Source organism: Polistes dominula, unplaced genomic scaffold (genome assembly GCF_049000335.1).
Source record: "Polistes dominula isolate Pdom_NZ unplaced genomic scaffold, Pdom_raw_medaka contig_17, whole genome shotgun sequence".
Taxonomy (NCBI): Eukaryota; Metazoa; Arthropoda; class Insecta; order Hymenoptera; family Vespidae; genus Polistes; species Polistes dominula.
In genome coordinates this window covers 628525-655649 of record NW_028301049.1, presented here as the reverse complement: position 1 = coordinate 655649, position 27125 = coordinate 628525, and the positions used below count along the sequence as shown (strand labels likewise).

At 26.2% G+C, this 27125-nt stretch overlaps 2 protein-coding genes across 9 annotated transcripts in view; both read right to left on the bottom strand.

The window, feature by feature from the left end:
* Nucleotides 1-11187, bottom strand: part of tmod (tropomodulin) — a 63772-nt gene extending 52585 nt beyond the window's left edge. For 2 of the 8 annotated variants that reach the window (XM_015320253.2, XM_089175654.1), the window contains exons 1-2: nt 10964-11187; nt 10368-10777 (exon numbers count right to left, since the gene is read on the bottom strand). In XM_015320253.2, the coding sequence (XP_015175739.2) occupies nt 10368-10571 (204 nt within the window). In that variant the 5' untranslated portion in view covers nt 10572-10777; nt 10964-11187. The remainder of the gene's footprint in view (nt 1-10367; nt 10778-10963) is intronic. The other 6 variants (XM_089175655.1, XM_015320251.2, XM_089175657.1 and 3 more) reach the window with 6 other exon arrangements.
* A 1626-nt stretch (nt 11188-12813) lies between these two features.
* On the bottom strand, nt 12814-16059 carry LOC107066030 (methylthioribose-1-phosphate isomerase). The gene is made up of 5 exons (XM_015320260.2): nt 15747-16059; nt 15122-15357; nt 14833-15041; nt 14543-14751; nt 12814-14456 (listed from the first exon to the last, which is right to left on the bottom strand). The coding sequence occupies exons 1-5, from the start codon at nt 15876-15878 to the stop codon at nt 14184-14186; spliced, it is 1059 nt and encodes a 352-aa protein (XP_015175746.1). The 5' UTR covers nt 15879-16059; the 3' UTR covers nt 12814-14183.
* Between the last annotated feature and the right edge of the window lie 11066 nt (nt 16060-27125).

The window sequence follows — 27125 nt, the reverse complement described above, 5'->3', positions numbered from 1 at the left end:
AGAAGTGAAAACTTTAAAAAAACCAAGCTTCGAGATGTAAATATATCGAAATAATTGAATTGTAATACAGCGCTATCTATTGAAAGCTTACAGAACCTAAATACCAAGATAACTTCTAAATAAAAAGATGTTAACAAATACAATAATGTAACAAAATAACATATGTTTGTGCTAAGTTGGAAAAAATCAAGCGAAATAAAAAAAAATTTCATTAAGATCGATTCAGTAGTTTCGAAAGTCATTGGAAACCAATTATATATATATATATGTGTTTGTTTCTTTTTAATGATGCATTTTCGTTTCATCGGTTTCACGTTCTTCTGTTTCACGGTTTTCAAATCACCCCGATTCTAAAGAAGTTGTCATTTCAAAAAGAGATAAATAAAAATGAGACATTGGTTCTATTCGTTAGGACAATTTGAAAATGAGAGTACGTCCGTAGCTCGTCTGTTAACGAAAAGGGAACACACGAGTGTCGTTTCATGACTTCCGCTTCGCTTTACTTCGCTTTTATAACCGATGCATATCCAGCGTCTCAATTAGTGTTGCTTCTACTTCGTCCAAAGTTGAGAGAGAGAGAGAGAGCGAGAGAAATAGAATTTAAAGTCCATGGATCTTTCCGAACTGAAAATAGATACTCGAGTTCGTCTGTCGTTAAGCTTTCGACGTTAGAGCAGGTTTTCCTGGACAGATCGAGGCCTATTTTCATACTCGATCAACTCGAAGAAAAAGAGAGAAACAGAACAGATAAGATAATTCAAGATGAATCGTTTATTATAACGCGATTAATAATCCCAACCCCCTGTAATTCTCTGAAACCACCTAAAACCTAAAATCTTTACCGGATATCCGACAATATTTAACCTTCTTTTTTGTAGGTACTCTTTCAACTTGTTTTGAGTGTTTTAAATATTGCTGTTATTTGTTTTGATTTAAAGTATTTAAATATTCATATAAATAATATGTGTTTATTAGAAAATATCAATTGAGTGATTGAAATCATTTATGTGGCTAATTGTAAGGTTAGATAATAAGTAAAGAAATTTATCAAATTTTCTTTATGCAAAGTTTTGCGTTTACTCAAAAACTTAAAACCCTATGTGTGTGCTATATTTAATGAAACAATTGATAAATTCATTCTCGCATTTTTTCCAGATTCCTCCTTATTTTTTTATTTAATTTATTGATCATCATCATCATCATCATCGATCATCATCCTACAAATCTACATTTTTATTTCTTTACGTTTTTTTTCCGCTTTTTATGTCTTCTCGGGGTCATCTCGGTATTTATATTTTATTATTTCGTATTTTTAATTTTTTTCAACGTTGATATAAAAAAAGATTATATTACATAACATATGTATGTTATATGATAGGAGAGAAAGTGTTAGATAGAAAGATAAACGATTTTAGATGCTTTTATCGAATCCAAGAGTAGAAATTACATTTGGCACAGCTGATACTGTCGTTCATCGATCAATTACCAACCACCGTTATACTTAAATGCAACCATTCGAAAATTGTTTTTCAAAGATATATATACATATACATAATATAATATTATATCCTCGATAGAATAAGAAAAGAAAATTCTATCAATTTGATGTAACAGTGTATTACGTATTATTTATTTAAAAAGAAATACTTAAAATAAATAAATTATATAATTAAAAAATAAATAGAAAAAGGGATCTACCAATTCGACGTAACAATACTGCATGTTATTTATTTAAAAAATAAATACTTAAAATACATTAATTAATTAAAAGACAAAAACATAAAATAAAACAAGAAATTGGATATAAATATAGAAATGTATTAAAAATAATTTTTTTAAAAAATTGATAAATAATTTCTTTTCTTAGAATTGTTGTTTTTTTATCTATCATTTACAGAAATATTCGATGGATGATTATATTTGTTAGATTTATTTTCATAAAAATTGATATCGGTCGAATGGCCGTATAAATATGAAAAGAAATTCAGAACAATCTGGTAACAGTTTGCTTGTGCTTGACAGAAAATATGAAAAAGAGAAAGAGAATTAGAGTGAAAGAAAGAGAGAAAGAGAGTGAAAAGAAAATGGAGACAGACAGTCGCGACGTTTTCTGAACATTGTAATTCAAATCGACAAAGACGAGAATGACAGCTAAAACGAAAACGAAAACGAAGTTGAAGAAGATGAGGAAGATGAAGTAGACGAAGAAGAAGAAGAAGAAGAAGAAGAAGACAACGAATGTTTGCCAAGGAGGGCGGACATTAAAGGCGAGACGTTGGTTTCTGTTTGCATGCGAGGAATCCCGGTTCCGGGCTATGCAACAGGTCCAAATACCAAAGACAAATGCACATTGAATATTTATGCCTACATCTTTCTCTTTAATATTATTATACATTTTATTTATCTGTTATTATATTATATTATACTCGACAATAAATGACTATTATAAAATGCGCAATATAAATTTTTGTAAGAAATTACTTGCTCTAGAAAAATGCTGTCTTATATTTTGGCGATTAAATTAAGCGTTCAAAAGATATTCATCATGAAACTTTCATGTTTACTGATTTCTATCTCTGAATATCTTTTGAACGCTTCTTTCCCTTTTCCTTATATATACTATATCGTCTTATATCAATTAAAAAAAAGAATATATTTTTATAATATATTATAAATAAAATAAAAAATAATTTATCAACAGTTCATTAGCATGATCGATCACGATCAATATAAATCAACGTTTCGAGATCATGATCTTTAAAAGATAGAGAGAAAGAAAGAAATAGAGAAAGAGAGAGAGTGAGAGACAAGGTTGGCAAAAGAATTTTCTTACGAGATACTTCACGTGTCAAACGTTGTACAAATAACTCAATCACATTATTCCTTTCACCTATGCAACCTTTACGAAATAATTCAAATATCTTAACTCTCTCTCTCTCTCTCTCTCTCTCTCTCTCTCTTTCGCTTATTTTAATTAGACACCTGTACATATACGTCAAATTTAGAAAATCTATTATCTTTACTATCACATATTCTAATTATAGATATTTATAGGATTTATCTTATGACACTAATACTATACTGTCATTAACACGTTTCATGGCAAGCCCTTTTTACCTGACTTGTCATTCAGCCCATTTAATTTTGCTTAAACAAAATCAACCATTACAATTAATTATTAATTATTGTAAATATAGCAATTAAACAAACTTATGTGCTTTGTTCTATACTGCATTGTGTATAATGCATCTATATTTTAAGTCGAAAAGTCCGTAGGATATTTTCGAAAAACTCGTAGAGTATTTCCAAAATACGATAATTACGTTTCGATTTTTGATGGAATACCTGAACGTCATTCTATCTCTCTTTCTCTGTCTCTTTCTGTTTCAACGATGATTGCTTTCACTGTATTTGTCTATGTATTTGTATATTTGTTTTTTCGATTCAAAAGAGAGATTAAAAGGGCTTCGAAAAGCTTGTTCGATCTTAACACAATTTTATCCCTCTGTTCTCTAAAATATCTGCATAAACTAATACATATATTGTACATAGATTTTACAAATAGAAACATGCACGAACACATGTCTATTCATACATACATACTCATATAAACGTGTATATTTTATTAGTTAAGCGTATAAAAACGTTTCCACTTTTTTTTTTTTCCATTCGAACGGACGAACGTTTTAAAGGATTATCGATACCTTTTTCGCATAATCGACAAAAATCGATTAGAGTTTATCGACTGAAATGGGGGAAGGGGGGGGGAGATGATCAATCGGTATCGACCTGTTCAATTACACTACGGTTTCAATTGCTCGCTTTTAAGCTCGTGAAATAGAATCGAATTAACCGGTGACTTTTAAAATAGCATCGAGCTATCCCGCGAGCGATTTCGTTCGTTCATTTCGTAAAATATTTCTATCATTCTCGTGTGTCTGTGTATGTGTATGTGTATATGTACTTGTACGAGGATACCTCTTATACTATTGTAATTAAGTTTGCTAAGCTTTGAAGCTTTGAAGCTTTGCTTTCTTTCTTTCTTTTTTTGTTTTTCTTTTCTTTTTTCTGTTCTTTTATTTTATTTTATTTTTTTTTTTTTTAAACGTATCATGAGATTAGTTTTCTAATTTGCAATATTTATTATTATTATTATTATAAAAATAGAATATATTAAATTATAAATAATAAATAATTAAATATTATTATAAATATTTTTTTATATATATATTATTTATATTTAATTTATATTAAATAATACAAATTATTTAGTATATTAATTTAAGGATTATTTATTGCTAATTTCATGATTTATTATTTAAAGGTTATCTTGGTTTTTAGGTACAGTAAGTTTTCACTGGATGATGCTGTATTACAATTCAATTATTTCAATATATTCACTTTCATATTTTTTCAGATTTACATACGACATAACCTAACTTTGCTTTCTCTTATTTATATATATAAAATAAACGATATGAAAATATACGAAAAATAATTATGAATCAAATGCTATTAAATTTATGTAATCAATTTCGTATGAAAAGGGTAGAAATAAGAAAATCTCAAGATGAAACTTAAGAAAATGTTAACGTTGTAGTTTGAGATTGTTAATGGTAGGGTTAAAGGTGGAAAAGGGATGGTTTAAAGGTTTCAAGGAAAGAGGAAAAATATAAATCGGCAACGCGCGCGCGCGAGGTGTTGACGAATCATGGAAGAAATTGTTTTAAACGAACAGAATAAATCAATTTATTAGAGAAAGAAGTTTCGAAAATATGTTTGTCGGATAGCAATTAACGGGTTTTACTAAGCTTTTGAAAGAGAACGAGAATACGGTTAAGAAAAAGATGAAGAGGGAAATGTCCTATGGGGGTATGAGAAACGAACTAAAAAAGAAAAAGAGTGAGAGAGAGAGAGAGAGAAAGAGAGAGAGAGAGAGAGAGAGAGAGAAAGAGAGTGGTTGTTGCTGAGGGTTTAAGAAAGGATGACGAATAAAACTCGAATGCATTTTCTCAGTTGAAGTAAATTTGTCCAAGTAAATTACTCGTCTAAGTTCTTGACATCTAATTAATCATTCGCGAATCTAAATTATTTTAACATTTTCTCTACACGCCCCCCCCTCCTCATCCCTCTTTTCTTTATACCGATCGGATTATTTTACTTTTTTTTCATTTTATTTTTTCACGTTTCTTTCTTTTCTTTTTTTCTGTTTTTTCTTTTTTTTCTTTTTTTATATTATAAAACACAATTCTATCAAAACTTCGATAAGAATCGACGATAATTTAAAATTTTGTCATAAACGCGTAATGTGTGTGCGTGTATGTGTGTGTGTGTGTTGAATTAAAATAAAAGGATAAATGAAAAGTTGAGAAAGTACAAAAAGTTCATAGATTTCTTATAACGAGACAAGATCAAGTGCACGCGTACTTTGCTAAAATTCAAAGTCGATTTTCTCGAAAACAAAGCATCAAACGAACAATATTTATTCATTATTTTCAATTTATTTTTTCATGTAGAATCATCCCTTTCTTCGCTTGTATCACTAGTTACAGATCACCCTGTATGTCTGTTAATATTTATATTTAATATTATTACTTATATATTATATATATATATATATAAAATTAATATTATAATTTATGATTTTCTTTTTAATATATTGGTTAACACTTCCTTTCTTTTTCTATATGATAACACGAATGTGAGCTTGCGTGTTTTATAATACACGTGTGTATATATATATGAATATAGGAAGACCATAGTAGGAGGGTACTTTGTCCCTCATAGCATTCGGTATTTCGCGAATTTCTCACTCAGGCGTTCGAGTGAAACTTCATTATCGTTAGATGTTATTCGCTTTGAAGGCACGTCGCAAAATACTCCGACGCTTCGACGTCCAACAAAGTGGATCACCGCGTAACGAACGAAAACCAACGTGGATGTACATTTCTATATTGCTTCTCGCTTTATGATTACTATGAAAGAGAGAGAGAGAGAGAGAGAGAGAGAGAATGAGAGAGAGGTTGACTATAATCACTCTCTCATGAAACTTGCCCAAGCGTTTAAATAAAAAGTTAAAGTCGTAGAAACGATTTAACAATTTTCAAAAGTATTACTTTTTGAACGAACCACAATTTTTTTGTTTCATTACATTTTAATATTATTGTGTGATAGAAAAGTTTAAATGATAAGAAAGGAAAAAAAATTTAATTTATGAATATTTTTGAAATAATTTTATATATGTGCCAAAATAATTATGAAAGTGATGTAACAATAAGTCAAAATTAATAGAAATATGAGTTTATGAATTTTTTCACACCACATTATTTTAATTTAAATAAATTCAATGTAATTTTGTCAAAAAATGAACTTGTTAGATAATGTTTGCTTATTTCTAATATATTTTATTCTATATAATATAATATATAAATAATATATAACAAATGAACAATTATTTTCATAGAATATGTTTGATTAATTAATATATTAATTATTGATGTATTTTAATAGAATTTTGTAAATATAGGTAATATAGTTTTTTATTATAATATAATTTACAAATTTATATATTAACTATACCTTTTGAACGAACCAAAATTGTTTTTCTATCAACTGACGATTAATATTACGTTTTCTAATCTGAACATAATGTATATTTTTGATAGTGATATGCAAGATTTGAAATATTGGAAGAGTAAAGACAAAAATTTAGCCTATAAATATTTTTGGAAAAAATTCATATATATATCTATATATAACGATTAGTTTAGATTTGTTTGATGAAAGAACTAAAAAATAGAACAGTTTCGATTGAAAATAGAACTTAATGGTTTATTTTCGATAATCTGTGGAAAATATTTTAGTATAAATATACATCATAGTTAAGAGAAAGGGAAGATGAAGGAAGATGTAGGTTGGGAGGGGGGGAGAAGTGGTAGTGGTGTTACATTTAATCGTGTATTTTCTTGCATACGTTACACGTTGTAAATAACATACCTTACAAATATATATATATATATAAAGAAACAGACATATATACATATGTGTGATTGTTTATCTTGTTTAATTTATTATTGGTAATAATAGTAAAGTTAATAATCGTCGTCTTTGTTAAAGATTGTTTTTCTTTCTCTCTTTTTCTTTGCGTGTTCAACGGATTTACGTTTCACTTATTTCTCTGTCGAAAGTGAGTCCGTTGCCAGTTCTAAAATCGTCTTACTGACAATGACGTAGAATCTCGGTGAATCGCACTAGCAAAGAACCTAGAGTAAACGACGAGTGAACGAAATGAATTATCTTTTTCTACTTAATCTTTTCTTCTTTTTTCTTCTTATTTCATACCATTGCAACAAATCTTCTATATGCACTATACTATACTCCACTATATATACATATATGCAACAAATCTTCTATATGCACTGTACTATATACTCCACTATATATATATATTTCTTAAGTTATTTTACATATCGAAAAATATTATCATTCGTTTCGATGTAATTTATGTCAAATGGTTTTCAAAATGTTGTAAACCGAAGCCAAAACGATTGTCAATAAAGTGATTCTTAATTAATTTTATTACTTCCTTTATATCCGATATTATTCTTACTCTCTTTTATGTAACAGGATATACAAGAATATATATATATGTGTGTGTGTGTTTGTGTGTGTATGCATCATTGAAAATCGTACATCGTGTTGTTGTGCGTAGAAATTCAAGTGGATGCACAATTGATGCACTGAAAAACATTTTGCAATAACATTTTCAAAGAATATCAATGAAATATAAACGATATTACGTTTCTTATTGAATTGTTTTCTTTTTTTGTTTCTTTTTATTTTATTCCTCGTATCATTCGCTTTCATCAAATTATTCGATATACGAGTATGAAAAATAAAAAACCTTTTGACCTATTTCTAAATGTTGCGATTTAGTAAAAAAATAAAACAAAACACACACACACATACACTTATAAAATAATGTTTAAATTAATAATCATATTCACACATAGAATAGGTTTGAGTAATTATTTTAAAAATTTAATTTTTCTTGAGTATTTAATAATAAAATGAAACTTCAATTCATCGTAATTTGTTTATTAGTTATTAATGATCAATCATTTGCATTACAAAAAATGATTAAATAAATCTTCTGATAATAATGAAATAAATCGTACAATAAAAATAATAACAAAGAACATTGTGAAAATGAATGTTTAGGATTTGACAATGATAGTTCTTTTCTATCCCTCTTCTAATTAATTTCCATTAACAGTAGTGAATAAAGTATAAACATGTATGCACTGTTCTACTCAGACTGTTATATGCACGTGAATATTCAACGGTGATTCACTTTTAAACACTCGCGTAGGCGTGTAAGAATAATAAACCAGAAATTTTCTCAAGTACTCGTTATTCTCCAGTTTCTTGTTTCTTTATACGAGAAAACGATGGGATTAACGACGATTCGAATTTAAATTCTAATTTAACGAATTTGTTTTTTAAATAATACCACACCCCATTTGTTATTCTCTTCAAAACACGCGACCGGAAATTACAAGAAACTCACAACTAAACCTCCCATCCCAAAAACACCATGTCCGTTAGCACGTTTTCTAAAATCTAAACACCATAAAAATTAAATACAAATGCGTTTTGTTTTTTCTGGTTTTTTAAGGTAGGATTTTTAAACACCCTAAATCAACTCACATAAGTAAACATAATTTCCATGATGGAAATAAACTTAGAACGAATAAATACACGTTGTTTTATTTTATTTAACTTTTATGAATTTTGTTTTTCGAATTTTTACACGTCTAATTAAGATAAAATGTTATTAAAATTATTATATATTTAATATATAATATTATATTATATTAAATATATATATAATTACTTGTATTATATATAATTTATATATTAATTATATTGTTATTATGAAATATTATTCAATATTAAATATATAATTTTATCCTATATAAAATATATAATTATTTATATTATAATTTATATTTTAATTATATTATTCTTATTAAATATCGCAATATTATATTTTTCTTTCGTTTAATACACGCAGTATTCAATAAAATAAGAAAAAATTAATTAAAACTCATTAATATGTTAGAATAATATTATTATCGTATTATTATCTACATATTTTTGGATCCAAGTCTATGTATTTTATCATTCATTCGTGAAATGTCTAATTAATCTGATCCAATATCAAAATCTATAATAGCATTCTCGTAAATCATAGGTTAACACTTAGAACGTTAGAATATATTGTAGAAATACGTTTGAAACTACATATAACTAACGCTGAGAAATCAATCTTTCGTGTATCCAAAATTAGAACTTGCATCAGCTTTCAATTGATCAGAAATATCAGAGCATCCTACATTTGGAATAAAGGGGAAGTGAGGTTGGTTGGTTGGGGGAGGGATGGGAAGAATATCCTATAAAATTGAATATGAATGATACGTGTTTAAAAATAAGTTCATTCTGTTAAATAAATTTATGTACGAACTATTTCTAATATCATAAGAAATAACAATAATAATAATAATAATAATAATAATAATAATATTTTCTTGAATGAAAAATCTTTCGTTTGAAATTCTATTGAAATATATCAGATGGATAAAATGATGAAATAAATTTGATGTATAAATAAGATGGAATTGTTTTTAAAAAAAAGGAGTTTTTTGGAGTTCGAGAAAAACATTCAAACAAATATTATTATTATTATTATTATTATATAATAATGAATAATGTTTAATTAATATAATAATGAAAAATCTTGTGATTTTTGAAATAGTGTGAAATATTAGATAAATAAAATGATAAATAGAACTGTGTGCATAAATCGCTTTGGAATTATTTTTAAAGACAGTTTTTCGTGTTTGAATAATTCAAATTTAATAAATAAAATTAATAATATAAAGAATATTATACAAAATAAAGAAATACAATTAAATCAAAAGAAAAATATTGTTCTATAATAATAATTAAATGGAAAATCTTTCATTTGAAATTGTATTGCAATATCAAACAGATAAAATGATAAATAAATTTAATGTATAAATCACTTAGCAATTATTTTGAAAGAATATTTTTTTTTCGAGTAAGAAAATGATGAAGTCACAAAAGAAGAAGAAAAAGTAAAATCAAAATTGTCTTAACATACGTAATTTGTAGTAACAAAGTATGATACCACATGTAACGTGTAAACGTGAATAATAACACATGGCATGTATTTGGCATCTCTTTCAATGGTGAAATTTGAACGTATAAAATAGATGATAATTTCTACTAAGAGTGAAAACAGTAATGGGGGTGCACATCATGTATACGTTGTCGACACTTACTTCTTGTATCTTATAGCTGGTGCGAACGGTCTTACGTTTTGTTGTTGTGACCTCGTAGGTCTCCTCGACCGTGGCCGTATTGTCATCCTCGTTCTTAATATTATCATTATTATTATTATTATTATTATTTTCCACGGTTAATTTGTTATCCTCCTCGTAATCGGTTGGAGCGACGGAATCGTAAGGTTCATCCGTCACATCCATCGCTTAACGATAATAATCACGCGTTTATTATAATTTTTTTGTCCCGTAATTTTTATTTTTTTTTTATTTTATTAATTATGTTCGTTACTTTTCACCTTTATCGACGAATATCAACTATAATAATTAATTAATTATTCACTTTGAATTATTTTATTTGTTTTATTTTTTATTTTTGTCCTTTAATTTTATTCACCGATTTTTCACCGCTACAAAACACGATTTGGAAAAATAGAAAAAAATGTAAATGTAAATTTAATTAACTGAGTATTAACGAAAAAAATAAACACTTGGACAGAATAAAATAACGAAATATTATTATAAATAAATATTATAATTATGCTTGAGAAGCAATTAGCGAACTGGGTATTAACGAACAAATAACAAACACTTACTCGAAATAAAATAACAAAATATTATTAAATAAATATTAATAATTACTTAAAAAGCTTTGAGTTGTTCGGAAAGATAGGAAAAAAAAAAAGAAAAATAATATTATAATTCGTCGGGATCGTCAATAAAATTAATGGCGATCATACGAAGTTCGTTCTACGGAGAGACTGCCAATACTAAAAACCACCGACACAAAACGTTCTACGTTTTACGACGAGAACCACGCCACTTCTTCCAACTTACGACGACTACGACGACGACAACGACAACGACGAGGATGACGACGACGATGACGACCAAGACGGCTTCTTCGAGGTAACCAGCGCCTTTACACTTTCCCAACTGATCAAAATAGAATCTCGAAAGTTTTCCCTTAGGAACATAACGCGTACCGACAAAAGTCTACGTTTCTCGTTTTCGTTTGTAATGTTTTTAGAAATAGGACAAAAAAGTAATTTAACTTTATCGAGATTTTGTACCTTTTTTTTAACGATTACTTTTGAAAGGTATTGTACAATAAAGAAACCTTACAAATATCGTTTAGGTAATTCGTCTAATTGGATTTACTTTGAGTTACTTAGGTAACACGTTGGATGTAATATGTTTTGTTATATTTTTGAATTATTAAACAAGTTGAACTTTTTAAATATTTTTTTTTAATAATTTACAAATATTGTTTGAATGAAGGATTGAACAAAGAGTAGATTGTAAGAGAAAGATTGATTTTATAATCAATATTTAAGTTTTATATACATAGTAATCAAATTTGAATATAATGAATCAAATTGGCTCTTATCCCATAAATGTAGTATTAAATAAAAGTATTATTTTATCTCTTATTTAGATAAATATGTATATATGTGAGATATACCAAATTCAAAGATTATTATACTCTTGGTTTAACCAAGCTAAATATTTCAATATAGAAATTGATAAAAGGCTACTTTAGAAGCTGAATTTTCAACGACATTGTTCCCATTCGATGTTTCACGTTCTTTGAGATCAATTCGTTAAGATTTTGAGCATTTGTGGAAATGTGCAGTGGTCTCGAATGAATGTTAGCACAGTATAAAGCTTATTCCAAAAAAAAGAGAAAGAGAAAGAGAGAGCACCGATTAAAGAAAAACCTAAAAGCATAAAATAGCAGAATCCTTCCCTAACGTAGCATCGTACCATTCAATGTTTATTTCGATTAAACAAATAGCACACAGCAGTAGTAACCAAAGAGAGAAATTCCTCTACTCTAAATTCCCTATTTTTATTTGAATTCATCAAAGTGCAACGAAAAAGGTACTAAAATCAAGAGTCTAGTTTCTATCTATCTATCTCTCTTTCTCTTTCTTTCAATGAGTTTATTATTTATTGTGAAAAAAGGAAGCTTCATCCTATTTAACATAGAGAAATCCTACAACGTATTTTATGGGGGTCTTCTTTTTCTTCGTGTAAGGTTTCTCATCGCAACACCGAGTATTTTATTTTTTTATTTTTTTGTTTATTCTCTTTTTATTAAAATACCAACTTGAATCGTTATTGCCAAAATCCACTGATGTTTATATTAATAAACAATAATTATATTTAAATAATTGTGTTATTTATTTTAATATAATTTTATCTTATTTTTCCAATTGAATATTATTTCTATATGTATGAATGAAAATTATTTCATATATATATATATATAGCAAAAAAATTTGCAAATTAGTGAAATTGGCTCTCAGTACGTAAATCTAATATTATTTAATTTATTAAAAAGGTGAACATTTTAAACAAAATGAATTAATTAAACGAAGATTACAAATTGAAAGATATTGGTATATATATATATATATATATATATGTACGTGCATGGGAATAATATTTGTAATTAATTATTTATTTTCTTCGATAAAACACACAATCCCTTTTTGATCGTACCGACTAATTCAATTTCGATTTTTGTTTTATTTAATTTTCCATTTTCGTTTATTATTGGATGGGAGAGTGGGTGTATGAAACAAACGATAGGGGAAAGAGAACGAGATAGAGAGAGAGAGAGAAAGTGAAAGAAAGAGTGAGAGAGAAACAAAAATTAATCGTGAGAGAGAAAGAGAAACGAAATTCCATGAAGAGATTAAAGGATGAGCTTTGTCACTTCAGTATTTCGAGCTTACCTATTCCAGTTGGTTTGTGTTAGAACACGTTACCATTGCATCTTTAGCACGATGCCATTAAAATTCGTTCATCCCTTTATCTCTCTCTCTTTCTCTCTCACTCATTCTGTCTCTTTCATCATACTCCCAGTTTCCTATAACAACGATCGTTTAATCTCTCTGTTAAGCTCCTTCATGCGGTAATGCCATGAATAACACAATCAGAGGCAAACACAACATTGTAATCCTGTATTTGTTAGTAGCGATAATATCATATATCATATTCGCACGATCTTCAGTCAATCCTTTTGTAGGTGTTAATTATTTAATTTCTTTTTTGTTTTGTTTTAATACATATAATCGTATCGAAATAAATAATTATTCTCGTATCGATAAAATAATTGATATGACGTTTCAAATTTTCATTCGTATTTTGTAACAAAAGTTAAGTACACATTCAAAAGTTTGGTGATATTAAAATAAAAATACTTTAAGTGTATAATGCAAAAGTTTGTTTTATTATTATTATTATTATTATTACTATTATTATTATTATTATAAGCGCTACATCGTATTAATATCATATCATTTTTTGTTTAATAACAATGTATCGATCAACGAGAAAATTGATCTCTTTAGTATTTGTTTTTTTTTTTAACAATGTATAAACGTTGTTTAAAAAAATGTTATAGTAATTGTTTTTCATAAAATAAAAAATTCCCCTTAGAAAATTATATACAGATTTTGTATTATTTTAACGTAGTAGACATTTATATATTTTGTTGTCATCGTTATTGATCGTAGTATAGGAATATTATTTTTCGTGCACTTATCAAAAACTACAATTGATTGGCAATAATATCAAAGAATAATACTTAGAAGGTATATGAACCCATTTTGGCACTTGGTTCCAATTTTGCATGCATTGTTTGATCGAATATTATTTTCTCTTTGCTTTTTTCCCCTATATTTCTTTTCTTTTTATTATTATTATTATAATTATTATTATTATTATTATTATTATTGTAGTCATTTCATTATTATATTTTATTTTAAGCGTGGTCGTTTATTGTAAGCCATATGATTATAAATCCTATTGTAGGAATAGTTTGATTAAATTTTCAGGCTTATAAACACCGACCTCTGTAATTATGCCTTTTATAAGACTGGCAGGAGTTATGTCGAATGCTGGATTCCAACATTGTATACCATTCGCAGCTATACGTTGATCATTAATGTGAGTCATTTCTCTCTCAGGTCTTTCTTCAATGACTATATGATCACCACTAGGTATTGCAAAATCTATCGATGTTCTTGGAGCCGCCACATAAAATGGTACATTGTGATATTTTGCTATAATTGCAATCTAAATGTTTCATTTATTAATGTATGTTTCATTTATTAATTTATTATAAACTAAATTGTACAAAACAAAAGGTCAAATATCTTTACCTGATATGTTCCAATTTTATTAGCAGTGTCACCATTGGCAGCTACTCGATCAGCACCAACCACAACTGCAGTAATATTTCTAGATTTCATCAATGCTGCAACCATGTCGTCACAAATCAAAGTCCCTGGTATCTTATCATTGACCAATTCATACGCAGTCAAACGTGCTCCTTGATTGTACGGCCTTGTTTCAGTACAGTAAACATGTTCTGCAGACAAGATCTCGAATTCTTTACACTGAAAATATCTCATCTTAATAATTAGATAAACATGATATACATGAAACTTACCAAGAACGTTTCTTGCTTTTAAAGATCTGATTACACCTAAAGCAGTTCCATAACCAGCAGTTGCTAAGCTACCAGTATTACAATGAGTAAGAATTCTAACTAAACTATCCTCGTTAACATTTTTCAATATTTCTAATGCTCCATAATTTCCAATTGCTTTGTTATCAGCAATGTCTCTTTGTAACATGGAGTCTATTGTACGTAAAAATCTGTAATACAGTGAATAAACTGAATACAAATAAATGAATAATACATTAAGAATATTTAATGATTCAAAAATTCAACGTACTCTTCTTTCATTTGCTGTATCGTTACAGTATCATCTTCTGTGAGTTTATTGATTAAATTGATAAGCTCTTCTGCTGCTATCTTAATGTTAACAGCAGTAGGTCTTGCTGACGCAAGATAATTCAATTTTCCTTCGACCTCTTGACGTAATGATTTCTTATCCGTAAAATGTTCATTTCTAACCTCTGTAGACAAACTAAGACAACCGACAATAGCTATAGCTGGAGCACCTCTAACCTGAAAACATAAATATGTTCAACATATGAACAACATATGGAAAATATAAAATAGTACATTACTTCCAAAATATAATCAAACATTTGACTATATAAAGCATCAAGCATATCAATTAATTGCATAGATTAAACATGAAATGATGATAACATATGCAAACATCATAAAATGATAGTACATATGTTCTCTGTCATTTGAAAGTAAATAATCCCACATTTCATTTTAATATGTTATTTCTAAATTTCAATTAGAAATAATATCAGAAATATAATGTAAATTGTATGTATATGTTTAAAAGTAAGAAATGTAATGCAAAGTTAAAAAAGAAAAAGATAGAAACAACAAAAAAGTTAAATGTCGTTAAAGAAGTGAAACGTGGTCTGGAACTGTACCTGCATCTTATTGATGACCTTCCAACCATCCTCGACACCCTTGACAACGATGTATTTAGAAACTGCTGGTAATAATACTTGATCGAGCACTTCCAACTTTCCATCTTTCCACTTGATAGCTTGTAAAGTCATCGCAAAGAAAAAATATAATCAATCCACTGACACGTTTGCAGAACCAACGAGCACAAGAAGTCAGCCGATTCGATGAATTTTATGAATGAAACTCAGCCGGCCGGCTGGCTGACTTGCTGGATATACCTTTCTCTTTCTATCTTTTTAACTTTATTTCACTCTCTCACTCGCTCTCTTATTCTTTTTACTATTAACGCATCATGAGCTAGCCATTGACGTGCTGACCTCTAGCGGTCTACGTTTCAACTACATTTTAAAATTGATAGGCGGGAAACGGGGATTTCCCGCAGAAGTAAATTAAATGAATTCAAGTTAATGGATAATTAATAATGTTATTTATTGAATTTATGTTTTTATTTATTATATAAATATTGTATATAATTATTAAAATATATATAAATATATCATTATTTATCGTACTTTGTTGAAATTGTAAAGAAACAAAAGAATATGATGTTAAGAAATATTTTAATAATATTTTATTATTAGAATTATTAATTTGTTAATATAATGTAATAAATATAAAGAAATTAAATTTTAATATATAATTAATAATAATAATATATAATATAATAATAATAATAATATAATTAATAATAAATTATAAATAACTTAAATTACATTATTAGTGTTTTACTTATACATTAGTAAATCCAAATAGTTATATATATATTTTGGACAATTATCAAACTACCCTCTTAATTATCCTCCTTTTCTAAAGCATAGTTCTAAAGCGTAATAAATAGAGGAAGTTTAGAAATGGGACAGAAGTAGGAAGGGTCCCATTGGTAAATAAAATTAAATGGAACTCGAGTGCGTTAACGTTGATTTTGCTAGACGCTAGACATTTACTTTTCTTAGTTATATATATATATATTACCAACGAGTTAAACTTTATTTCTTTTTCTCATCTTTCTCCTCGCCCTCATTGAATATTAAAAAAGACGGCTTTCCAGGGTAAAAAAGATTTGTTTACACGACGTTAACACGACCATTTAAACGTTTGAATGAACGTAGAATCGCATGAGTCTCATTACTTCGTCATTTTATTTGCGAATATTCTTTTCTTTCTTTATTTATTTCTTTATTTCTTTCTTTCTTCATTACTTCTGTTCTTTTCTTCTCTCTCTCTTTTTTTTTCTTTTCTTTTCTTTAACCATTCAAGAGATTATTCCATACTATATTTTATTTTATTTATTTTATTTTATTTTATTTAAATCATTTAATATATACAGAAGACCTTTATTAACATTTCTTCTCAGTTTTTATTAGATGTTAATGGATTACGACGAGTATGTGTGTGTGTGTGTTTGTGTGTGTTACGTTTTAGTTTAAGTTTTAAAGTTTCAAAATTTTGTTTCGTTCGTTTTCATCATCGTTGAGAATTTAAATCACGTTATACTATATATTGTCGTTAAATAAAATGTTAAACAAACATAGTCGTTAAGGTAGACTCTTGAGAATATTATATTTAAGAGGAAAATGAGGCGAGTATATTTTTAGAAATTACGAGAGCTAGCAAAACGAATCTAAGAGAGACAGAGAAAAAGAAAGAGAGGGAGAGAGAGAGAAAGAGAGAATGATTCTGACACACTCAAAGGATTATAAACGAAATTCTACTTCAATCACGTTACTTTCTTTATCTTTTTCTCAACGGGATCCTTTTTTCCTTCAAAAGGAAACAAATCACAGCACTCGTTTCTTTTTTTTTGTTCTTTTTCTTTTTATTTTTTTTTTTTGACTCTTATCGTCTTACGTAAGTGTGTGTGTGTGTGGATAAGAATTTGCAATCAGAGTATAAATTCATACATGTAAAGAAAAAAAAAAAAAAGAAATAATGTAATCAAGCTTACCTTTCCAAAATTACGCCAGTTTCTATTTTTTCTCGTCCTTGTTTCTTTTTACAGCTCATTTTCATTATCCTACTATTTGTGTTATTCGATAACGAACGTATATACAACTGGTTGAATTTTTGATATAAATAATTTAACAGTACTTTTACGTATATCATGTGCACGGTTCATGATAGAAATGTAACGTGAAAGAAAAAAAAAAAAGCAAATAAATTTTGGTAGTTGAACGAGAAAGGAGTATCTTATAAAATATTTCATCACATTGTAGAACAATGGAGGAGAAAATTTATTAAAACAACCCCTCTTTTGTGTTTCCTTTCAATTAACTTCTTATCATCTCATTTGTGTCTGTGTGCTAGATCTTTTTTTTTCTTTTTTTTTTTTAAGTAAATATTTTCCCTATTTTCTTTTCACAATTCGTTTGGGTCTGTTCAATTTTTAATATACACCCTTAAGTACTTACTTACCCGTGTATTATTCGTAATTGTTATATATATATATATATATAATATGGTTATATTATTATATATTTTATTAATATATTACTAATATTAATATAATATAAATATTAAATATATAAAATAAATAATAAAATAAATAAATAATTATAATAATTAAATAATTAAAAATTATAATTATTAATATATTATTAATGTTATTATATTATTATTATATATATATGTATATTAAGACAAAGGGAAAATAAAAAAAAAATAAAATAAAATAACGTGAGATATCAGATTATTTTGATTTGAAATTATTTTGACGAATCCTTCGAGTCACAAGTAATAGCCAATAGCAAAAGGTTTTCTGGTACTTTTGGAATATCGATGTCGAGACGTCCATATGGTATCTGAAAATGGAGAATATGAAATATCGAGTTCTCATGTGTATTCTCCGATGAGAAGTAGCCGTATCCCCGTTGTCCTCTCCAGTTACAGTATATGGAGATGACTGTAACCTGTAACACGTGAAAAAGTTTCAACGATATTTTCCCTACATCGTATAAATCGTCAGTCTCAAATATATATATATATATATACAATCACACTTTTGTGATGTATCTGTGTAGTGGTACATGATAAATAGTACCTCGTAGATCCTTCCATAAGGTCCTTGTACATATTTGCTTCTATTTTTCTTTTTTATTTATCTTGTTTTTTTTTTTTGAAATTTAAAGCATTGATTTTTCTACTAAATACTCGTACTTTCTTTTTTTCTTTTTACATTTATCGTAGTTTTTTTTTATTATCTACAGATTTTGAAAGAAATTATTTTCGTCTTTTCTATATTAATTTTAAATACATTTTAAATTATTGTATCAACTTTTATTTAAAAAATGCAACATTAATTAGCATATCATCTTTGTTACATTAGAGTGTTATTTCAATTTTTACTTTTTTTTTAGGTATATAAGAAATAATTTCAAAAGAACAAGAATTTTATTTTGTATTTAACAATACTTTGTATTTTAAATATATATTTATTTTACATTACCATATTTTCTTATTCTTCTTTTCAGGATACCATCGAAGACTATACCGATCATATATATATATATATATAATAATATTAATAATTATTATAATAAATTTATTTATTATTATTTTCTTGTAACTGCAAAAAAGAAAATAAAAATATATATATTACTTAGGAATAAAAGGATAAATGATTGAGACAGGATGATTACACAAATTCATATTCACTTTAATTAAATATATCCTATGTACATTATTAGGTACATTACAGTGTTCGTGTATGGTTTTTTATTTATTTATTTTTTTTTTGTTCCGTATGTGTAATATTTTTTCTTCTTTTTCTTTTTTTTTTTTTTATCATTGTTTCTTTATTTTACCCACGTAATAATAACTGTACAACAGTAGCACTTTCAATACTGTTTCACAAAAATACATATCGCATATATTAAAACGATATCGAATGAAATTGTTTATTATTATTATTATTATTATTATTATTATTATTATTATAATACGCATTAAACGCGCAAATTCGGATCATTGAATTTGCAACGATATTTCTTGAAAAGGAATTAATTCTTACACAACACTTTTTTCGCATCATACAAGTCCTGTTTTCTTTTTTCTTTTTTTTTCCATTTTATTTTTAATTCTTTTCTTTCCTTATTTACTTTTTTTCCACGTAGTATTTTAGGAGTAGTAGTAGTAGTAATTATTATAATATGCATGTGTTTTATTGTTATTATAATTTGTTGTTGTTGTGTCGAAGTATATGTAACGTGTGTATGTACAAAAAAAATGTATGATTTCATGCTTAAGCCGCATATCGGATTAAGATCTAAGTACATTAAAGGAGGTTTGGTTTTTTTTTTAGCCATGAGAAAAAAATACCTTATTTTCCCTATTTTTTTTATTTTTTTTATTATTATTATTCTTCTTTATTTCATTTACTTAATTTATATTTAATTTATATCTAATTTACTTAATTTATTTAATTTTTCTTGTTGTTCTTGACCTCCTTTGTATCCATTTTTTTCTTGTTTATTCTTTTTGTTATTTTTTTTTTTTATAATTCGTCTTAAGTACCATCGAGAGAGATGAGATTGACACCTTTGATAGCAATATTTATTACATAATTACATCGAGTATGAAATAAATGGAATTCGGTAGGGTTTTATTTTTATTTATATAATTAATTAATTTTTTGTTTTTTTCATTTCCCTTCTTCTTCTTCTTCTTCTTTTTCTTCTTTCGATGAATCAATTTCGAGCTTTTCCAAGATCAGTAATTTTTTTCTTTGCAATATTTCATTAATTAATTAATTAATTAATTTAATTCTCATTATCAATTTAATCAACATTTGTTTTCTTTTTTTTTTTTTAATTTATACATGCACAAATATACGCGTCTGTTCATTTCATTCATTTTTTTCTTCTTATTTTTCTTATTATTATTATTATATAAATATTAAGATACTGGATATTTTTACAAATTTATAAACAATATTAATTTGAATATAACGGGAAAGCTCGAAATTAAATTGGATCTTATATTTAATAAACATCGTCTTATCACACTTTACAATAATTATTAATAATAATAATCTTGACGTTATTTTATTATATATCGATGGGATTACGGATTAATTGTGTGATTTTTTAGGATTTTTTTGTCACTGTTTGTTTAAATTAATCCTAACGTCAATATTTCGCTGTATGTATTCATTCGTATTTATGTATACTTATTATGAATAAAATATCTTATTATTATACGTATATTTATATTATTATTATTATTATATTATTATTTAATTATATTTACACATAGAGTATTTTATTATTATTCTTGTGGAACAAATGAAGGAACATTTTGGTATCGAGGGTAATAATAAATTCGATCGCGAGTACCGGTGTTTCATGTTCTTTTTTTTTTTTTTTATTATTATTATTTTTTTATTATTTTAAATCCATGCGAGGGACACGCCGATGTGTGTGTTTTATTTATTTATTTATTTATTTATTTATTTTATTACGAAATCCTTAAGGAGGAACTATTTTAATTACATACTTATTTAAAAATCATTACTAAACAAATAATAATAATAACAATAATAATAATAATAATAATAATAATAATAATAATAATAATAATAATCTCGTTGTGCTCATATATTTTTATCATATTTTTGTTCTTTTCTTTTTTCTTTCTTATTTTTTTCTTTCTTACTACTTACACAAATTACTAAAATAAAAAATAAAAAAAATAAAAATAAAAAATCGTAGTTGTATAAAACACGATCGTTGAAAATCTAATCTCGTTTCGAAACAAAAAAGAAATTATAACATTATGAAATAAAAAAAACATTCCCTATGATTTTTCAATGGTGAATATCGTTCAGGTGGAATTTGATATGTAATACGGTTTTTTTAATTTAATTTTTCTTACTTTTTTCTTTTTCTTCATTTCATTCTTTTTTTTCTTTCTATTCAACGTGCCATATTTTTCATTAATCAAACGCGTGTGTTCGTATATGTGTGTATGTGATTAAATATTATTATTAAATTAAAACAAATTAATAATTTTATAAATAATATACAAAAAGAAAAATTAAAATAGAAAATTATTAACAAATTTTAATCATCAAACACATTGAGGGCTGGGTGGTTGTGGTGGGGTTGACTTTTTATTGGCAAAAATATGATTTCTCTTGAATAATTTGTCGAATAAAAAGAAATAAAATAGGAACTAGTATGTATATTCGTGTGTGTATGTTTGTGTGTAGAGGAGGGTAAGGATAAGGGGAAGGGCAAGGGTAAGGGTAAGGGGGTAAGTTTAAATCGTCAGCAAACGTATTGGCATCGGCATCGGCATATCGAGTAAATAACCAAATATGATTTTCGCAGAGATTTTAAAAGGAAAACGTGACAGGGTAGAGGGTTGTTGGGGGTGGGGTTGAAACAACCTCGTTCTATTTGTAATTCGTGAAAAACCTCTGACTGCATGTTTAATGAAGCTAATATTTGTTTAACGATACCTTCCTTTCTCTTTCTCTCTCTCTCTCTCTCTCTCTTTCATTCTTTTTTGTATGTGTGTATGCGTGTGTATTATTATTCTGTCTCTTTTTGATCGATTCGAAAGGCCAACGAATGACAAATTAAACAATTGCTCAGCGATCAACGAAACGGTTTATTAATGTCGACTATTTCATCCCCATTTGTTCACACACCCCCTTTTTCACTCAATCACTCACTTCACTCACTCAAACATTCACTCACTCACTCATTCATGCTTTCATGAATTTACTATCCCGTACAATGTGAAAACATTCAGTTTATATTTAATAAATATACTCGGTGTACGTATCGTTATTATTTAATATTGTTTAAAAAAAAAAAATAAATAAATAAATAAAAAACAATAGTGTGATGAAAATATTTAAGTATTGTATTCTGTATCGATGATAATGGGAAAGGTTTGAGGGGGAGAGGGTAATTAACAAAAAATATTTAAATATTGTATTCCGTATCAATGACAATGGGAAAAGTTTAAGGGTGGGGGAAATACAAAAAAATAAAACTAAAAAAAAGAATAAACAAAATATATATAAAAATATAATAAAAGTAATGTAATAAGAAATAAAAATAAAAATTAAAAATAAAAATAAGAATACGGGGAAAGGTGTAACAAAAAATGATAGAAAATATTTCAACCAATGATCGATAAAAACTGATTCGTGATAGGATAAATTGATAAAAATGAGTGAGTAGTTGGGGGTGGTATAAAGGGGGTGATCGATCAATCTTATTATCGTTTTTCTCAATGTGAACAAATTATGTTTGACGTATAAGAAGTTTCTTTCTTTCTTTCTTTCTTCTTTTTGTTTATTGTTTTGATCGAACGTTTTTCTAAATAATCCATCGAGAAACTAAATCAAACCACATACTGAATTAAATAAAATTAAATGAAACTAAACTAAACTAAACTAAATGAAACTAAATTAAACTATTAATTAAGTACTGTTTCATTTCTGTATCTATTATGTTTTTTGTTAACTATTTTATTTTTACAATTAATTATTGATTTAAAATCAAATAGTAAAGAATTTTGAAATATTTTCATGAAACACACAAATTGTACGATATCCATGATTTTCATAAATATATTTCATTCTGAAATTGCAGTTATTAAAAAAAAAAAAAAGAAAAAAAAGAAAAAGAACAACAATAAAAACAATTGATACGTGAAAAAGCAAGTACATAATATAAACTTGCGTTACTTTATTATTATAATTTAATGTTAATAACCCTTTTACGATCTCGACACGATAATTAAAAATTATATTCTTAAGTAACAGAAAAAGAAGAAGAAGAAGAAGAAGAAGAAAAAGGAAGAAGAAAAAAAAGAAGAGTAATTTACGATACAAAGTTTGAAGGGGTGTCGAAAGATAATGTAAGACACTTCATACTCTCCTAAGATCGGTCATTAAACTTAAATACATATATATATACAGGAATAATGAAAATAAAACTTACATACAATATTCTTACCTCGTATTATATCCTCGTTTAACGAGGAAGTCCGCATAGTAGTCCTTGATACTAAAATTTCGAGTATATTAAAAACCTAACATACGAGAAAATTTTCAAGTTGTTGTAAGATCTGCGTAATCTTACTCTATTGAAAATATACAGGGTGTCTAACAGTTTATTATTCTTTTTTTATTTTTGCCAGGTAAACGCATAACAGACGTCACAGGTTATTTTCTGTTCACGAAAATAGCAAATATTTTTTTAAATGTGTTTAAAACAAAATGCACAATTTTTATATTTATTTTTTGTTTGTACGATTGTGTCGATGATAAATTATATTTGATAAAAAAACAAACAAATTTTGGACACCCTGTATATAATATATTATAATATATAATAATATTATATATAATTATATATTATATAATTATATAATATATATATTTATTACATTATTATAATATATAGAATTATAATACACATTATAATATATTATAATATATATATTTTGTATTCAAATTTTAAAATGAAGATACCTTTTTTGAACATTTTAATATAAATATTAAATTGAAATTTTTAATATACTCTTTTCTCGTTGCATGCTTTTCTTTTTTTTTCTTTCTTTCTTTCTCTCTCTTTCTCTTTCTCTCTTTCTTTTTCTGATTTATTACTATGGAACGAATAAGTTCGTTATAAAAGTCTTAAGTATAAATCGTGCATTTTATATGAACAATAAAATATCGAAGTAAATATGACTGACTATAATTATAATACCTTCTAAATAGACTAGAAACATTCTTATAGAGATAAGACGACATAGATCGTAAAGGGTTACTTTCATTCTTTAATAATAATAAAATAATTGATGAAAAATAAAAAAAAAACAGAACGAAAAAATGTAGAATGTTTAATCTAAATAATTTAAATTGACAATTTTGTAAATACGTGTCATTTAAAATAATCTAATTTGATAAGATATTTCATTTTAAATCTTCAAATAAAACAAATTACAACTTTTACAAGAAAAAAAATAAAACCAAAATTTCTAATTAATCTATACATTCATAAATATAATTCAATGTGCGTATCAGATAGTAAAATGATTAATCATCGTTTAGTATGTGAATCTGAGGTAATACACAACACGTGTTTTATAATAATTAAAACAATGCATTAAAAAAATCAAAAAATAAAAAAGAGAAAAAAAATAAACAAACAAAAAACAAAATTTATATTAATTTGTTAACTTAGGGACTATTTTAGTTATTTTCTCTTCCCACTATCATAATTATAGTCGAGACAAACATTACCAGAAACGATTTATCGTCATCTCATCTCGTGACAATTGAAAATTCGCACTATTTATTTTTATTTTTGTTTCTTTTCTTTTTCATTTTCTTTTTCCTTTCTTTTCTTTTTTTTTTCTTCCTTTCTTATTGTTAATTAAAATTAAAATAGGATTGATATTATATATAATAAATAACTTATAGGAACCACACACTTTATTATTAATGAAATAATTTTATAATCGAAATGAATGTTCTCTTGGATAAAATAATTAAAAGAGAATTAAGAGAGAGTGAGAGAAAGAGAGAAAGAGAGATAGGAATTAATGATGATAAAGAGAGAGAGAAAGAGAGAGACTGTGTGTCTTTGAATTCTGTGTGAATTCATTCTTACATTTCTTTCTTTCTTTCTTTCTTTAAATCTTGTTAGCTATCTCAAGATCGATCGATTAATTAATTAATTAATTAATTATGGTGAACCGAGTTTTAAAATTACACGAAGATTTATATTGGTCCGAAGAGTTAAAATTCTTTCAAGTTTCATACAAGAATTTCTATGATTTTTCTCAATTTTTTTTCTTTTTCTCTTTTCTTTCCTTTCCTTTTCTTTCTTTCTTTCTTTTTTTATTATTTACAATTTTTCATCATTTTTTATTTTATTTTTCATAATACGCACTTAAACCTTCTATTATACTTCAAATTTATATTTATATATATATATATATTTTTTTTTAAATTTACTATATTTATATTTATATTTATATTTTGTTGTTGTGGTTGTTGTTTTGTTTCCTTACATTTGAATATATTTGCAATTATAATTATTTAATATTTATATAATATATGTATATTATTCCGAAATCGATCGTCTCTCTCTTTCTCTCTCTCTCTCTCTCTCGCTCTTTCTCCCTTTTTATTTTTTTTACTGGTTATTTTCAGCAATCGAATATAATAATCTCTCAGTTTATTATTCATTAATTTTTGTTTCATGTCCTTTTCCTTTTCTTCTTTTTTGTTTCTTTTCATTCTTACAACTAATTATGTAAAAAGAAAAAAGATAAGGACGAAAATACGACTGTAAAGATGTAATATTGAGATCTCTGGCAAGGGCGTGACGTAGCAATTCGACCTATCTACTCTAATTTTGAATTTAGCCACCAGATAGCGTATTCAAATGCTAGAGATCCCAATATATAATACCGAAATATCTGTTTCATTCGTCGTAATTTAATTAATGTTCATATTATTTATAATCATTCGAATTTATTATTATTCGAATATATAATAGGAACACTAATTCATATAAATATATATATACATATATATTGTATATACTCACGTTGATATTTACAATATTTAATACGTTTATGAATTATATTTTATGTGAAGTATTTTAAAGATTTTATTACATAGACTGAGACATGAGTAAATATTTGTTAACGTTGTTCACGTTTAATACTTAATCATTATTTTTTGTTTTATTTGTTTCCTTTCAAGCTTGACACATACACACACACACATACATGCACACGTTCCTTTATTTAATATTCTAACATCTTTGTGGCTTATGTGAGTGAAAATATGACGTTTCGTATAGATAAAAGTTAGGTTATGTTCAAATGTTTCGCACACTCACCGAAACCTATGGACCAACAAATGGCGCTGGACTTACCTGTATCTTTTTCTTTGTTTTTTTTTTTTTTTTTTTTTAAATTAATTAATTATATTATAAATAAATTAATGTATTAAAAACCTAGTTGTATGTGAATGCAACGTTGTGTCAAAATTTCAAGACAATCGGTTAAGTACTTTTGAAGATTACCGATTAGGCACAAACGAAATCTACATTTTTAAGGCAGACCTAATATATATATATAATGTACAGTCGGCAAGAACCATGAATAATTCGTTTACTGTATTATTAGACATAAATTATTATTAATTATTAATATATAATACATAAAAAATGTTAGAGTAAACAATATCAGACAATTATTTGGGGTGTCCTATTGCAAATACTGAAAATCTCTTTCTCTCTCTCTCTCTCTCTCTCTTACTCTCTCTTATTCTCTCATAAAAATAAATATAAAAAGAAAAAATA

Bases quoted from the DNA above. Each gene is read 5' to 3' on its own strand.
- LOC107066030 (XM_015320260.2), bottom strand. From the start codon at position 15,878: ATGACTTTACAAGCTATCAAGTGGAAAGATGGAAAGTTGGAAGTGCTC. The intron at 15,358-15,746 runs GTACAGTTCCAG...TTATGTTTTCAG, and splicing joins AGGTCATCAATAAGATGCAG to GTTAGAGGTGCTCCAGCTAT. The intron at 14,457-14,542 runs GTAAAGATATTT...TGAAACATTTAG, and splicing joins ATAAAATTGGAACATATCAG to ATTGCAATTATAGCAAAATA.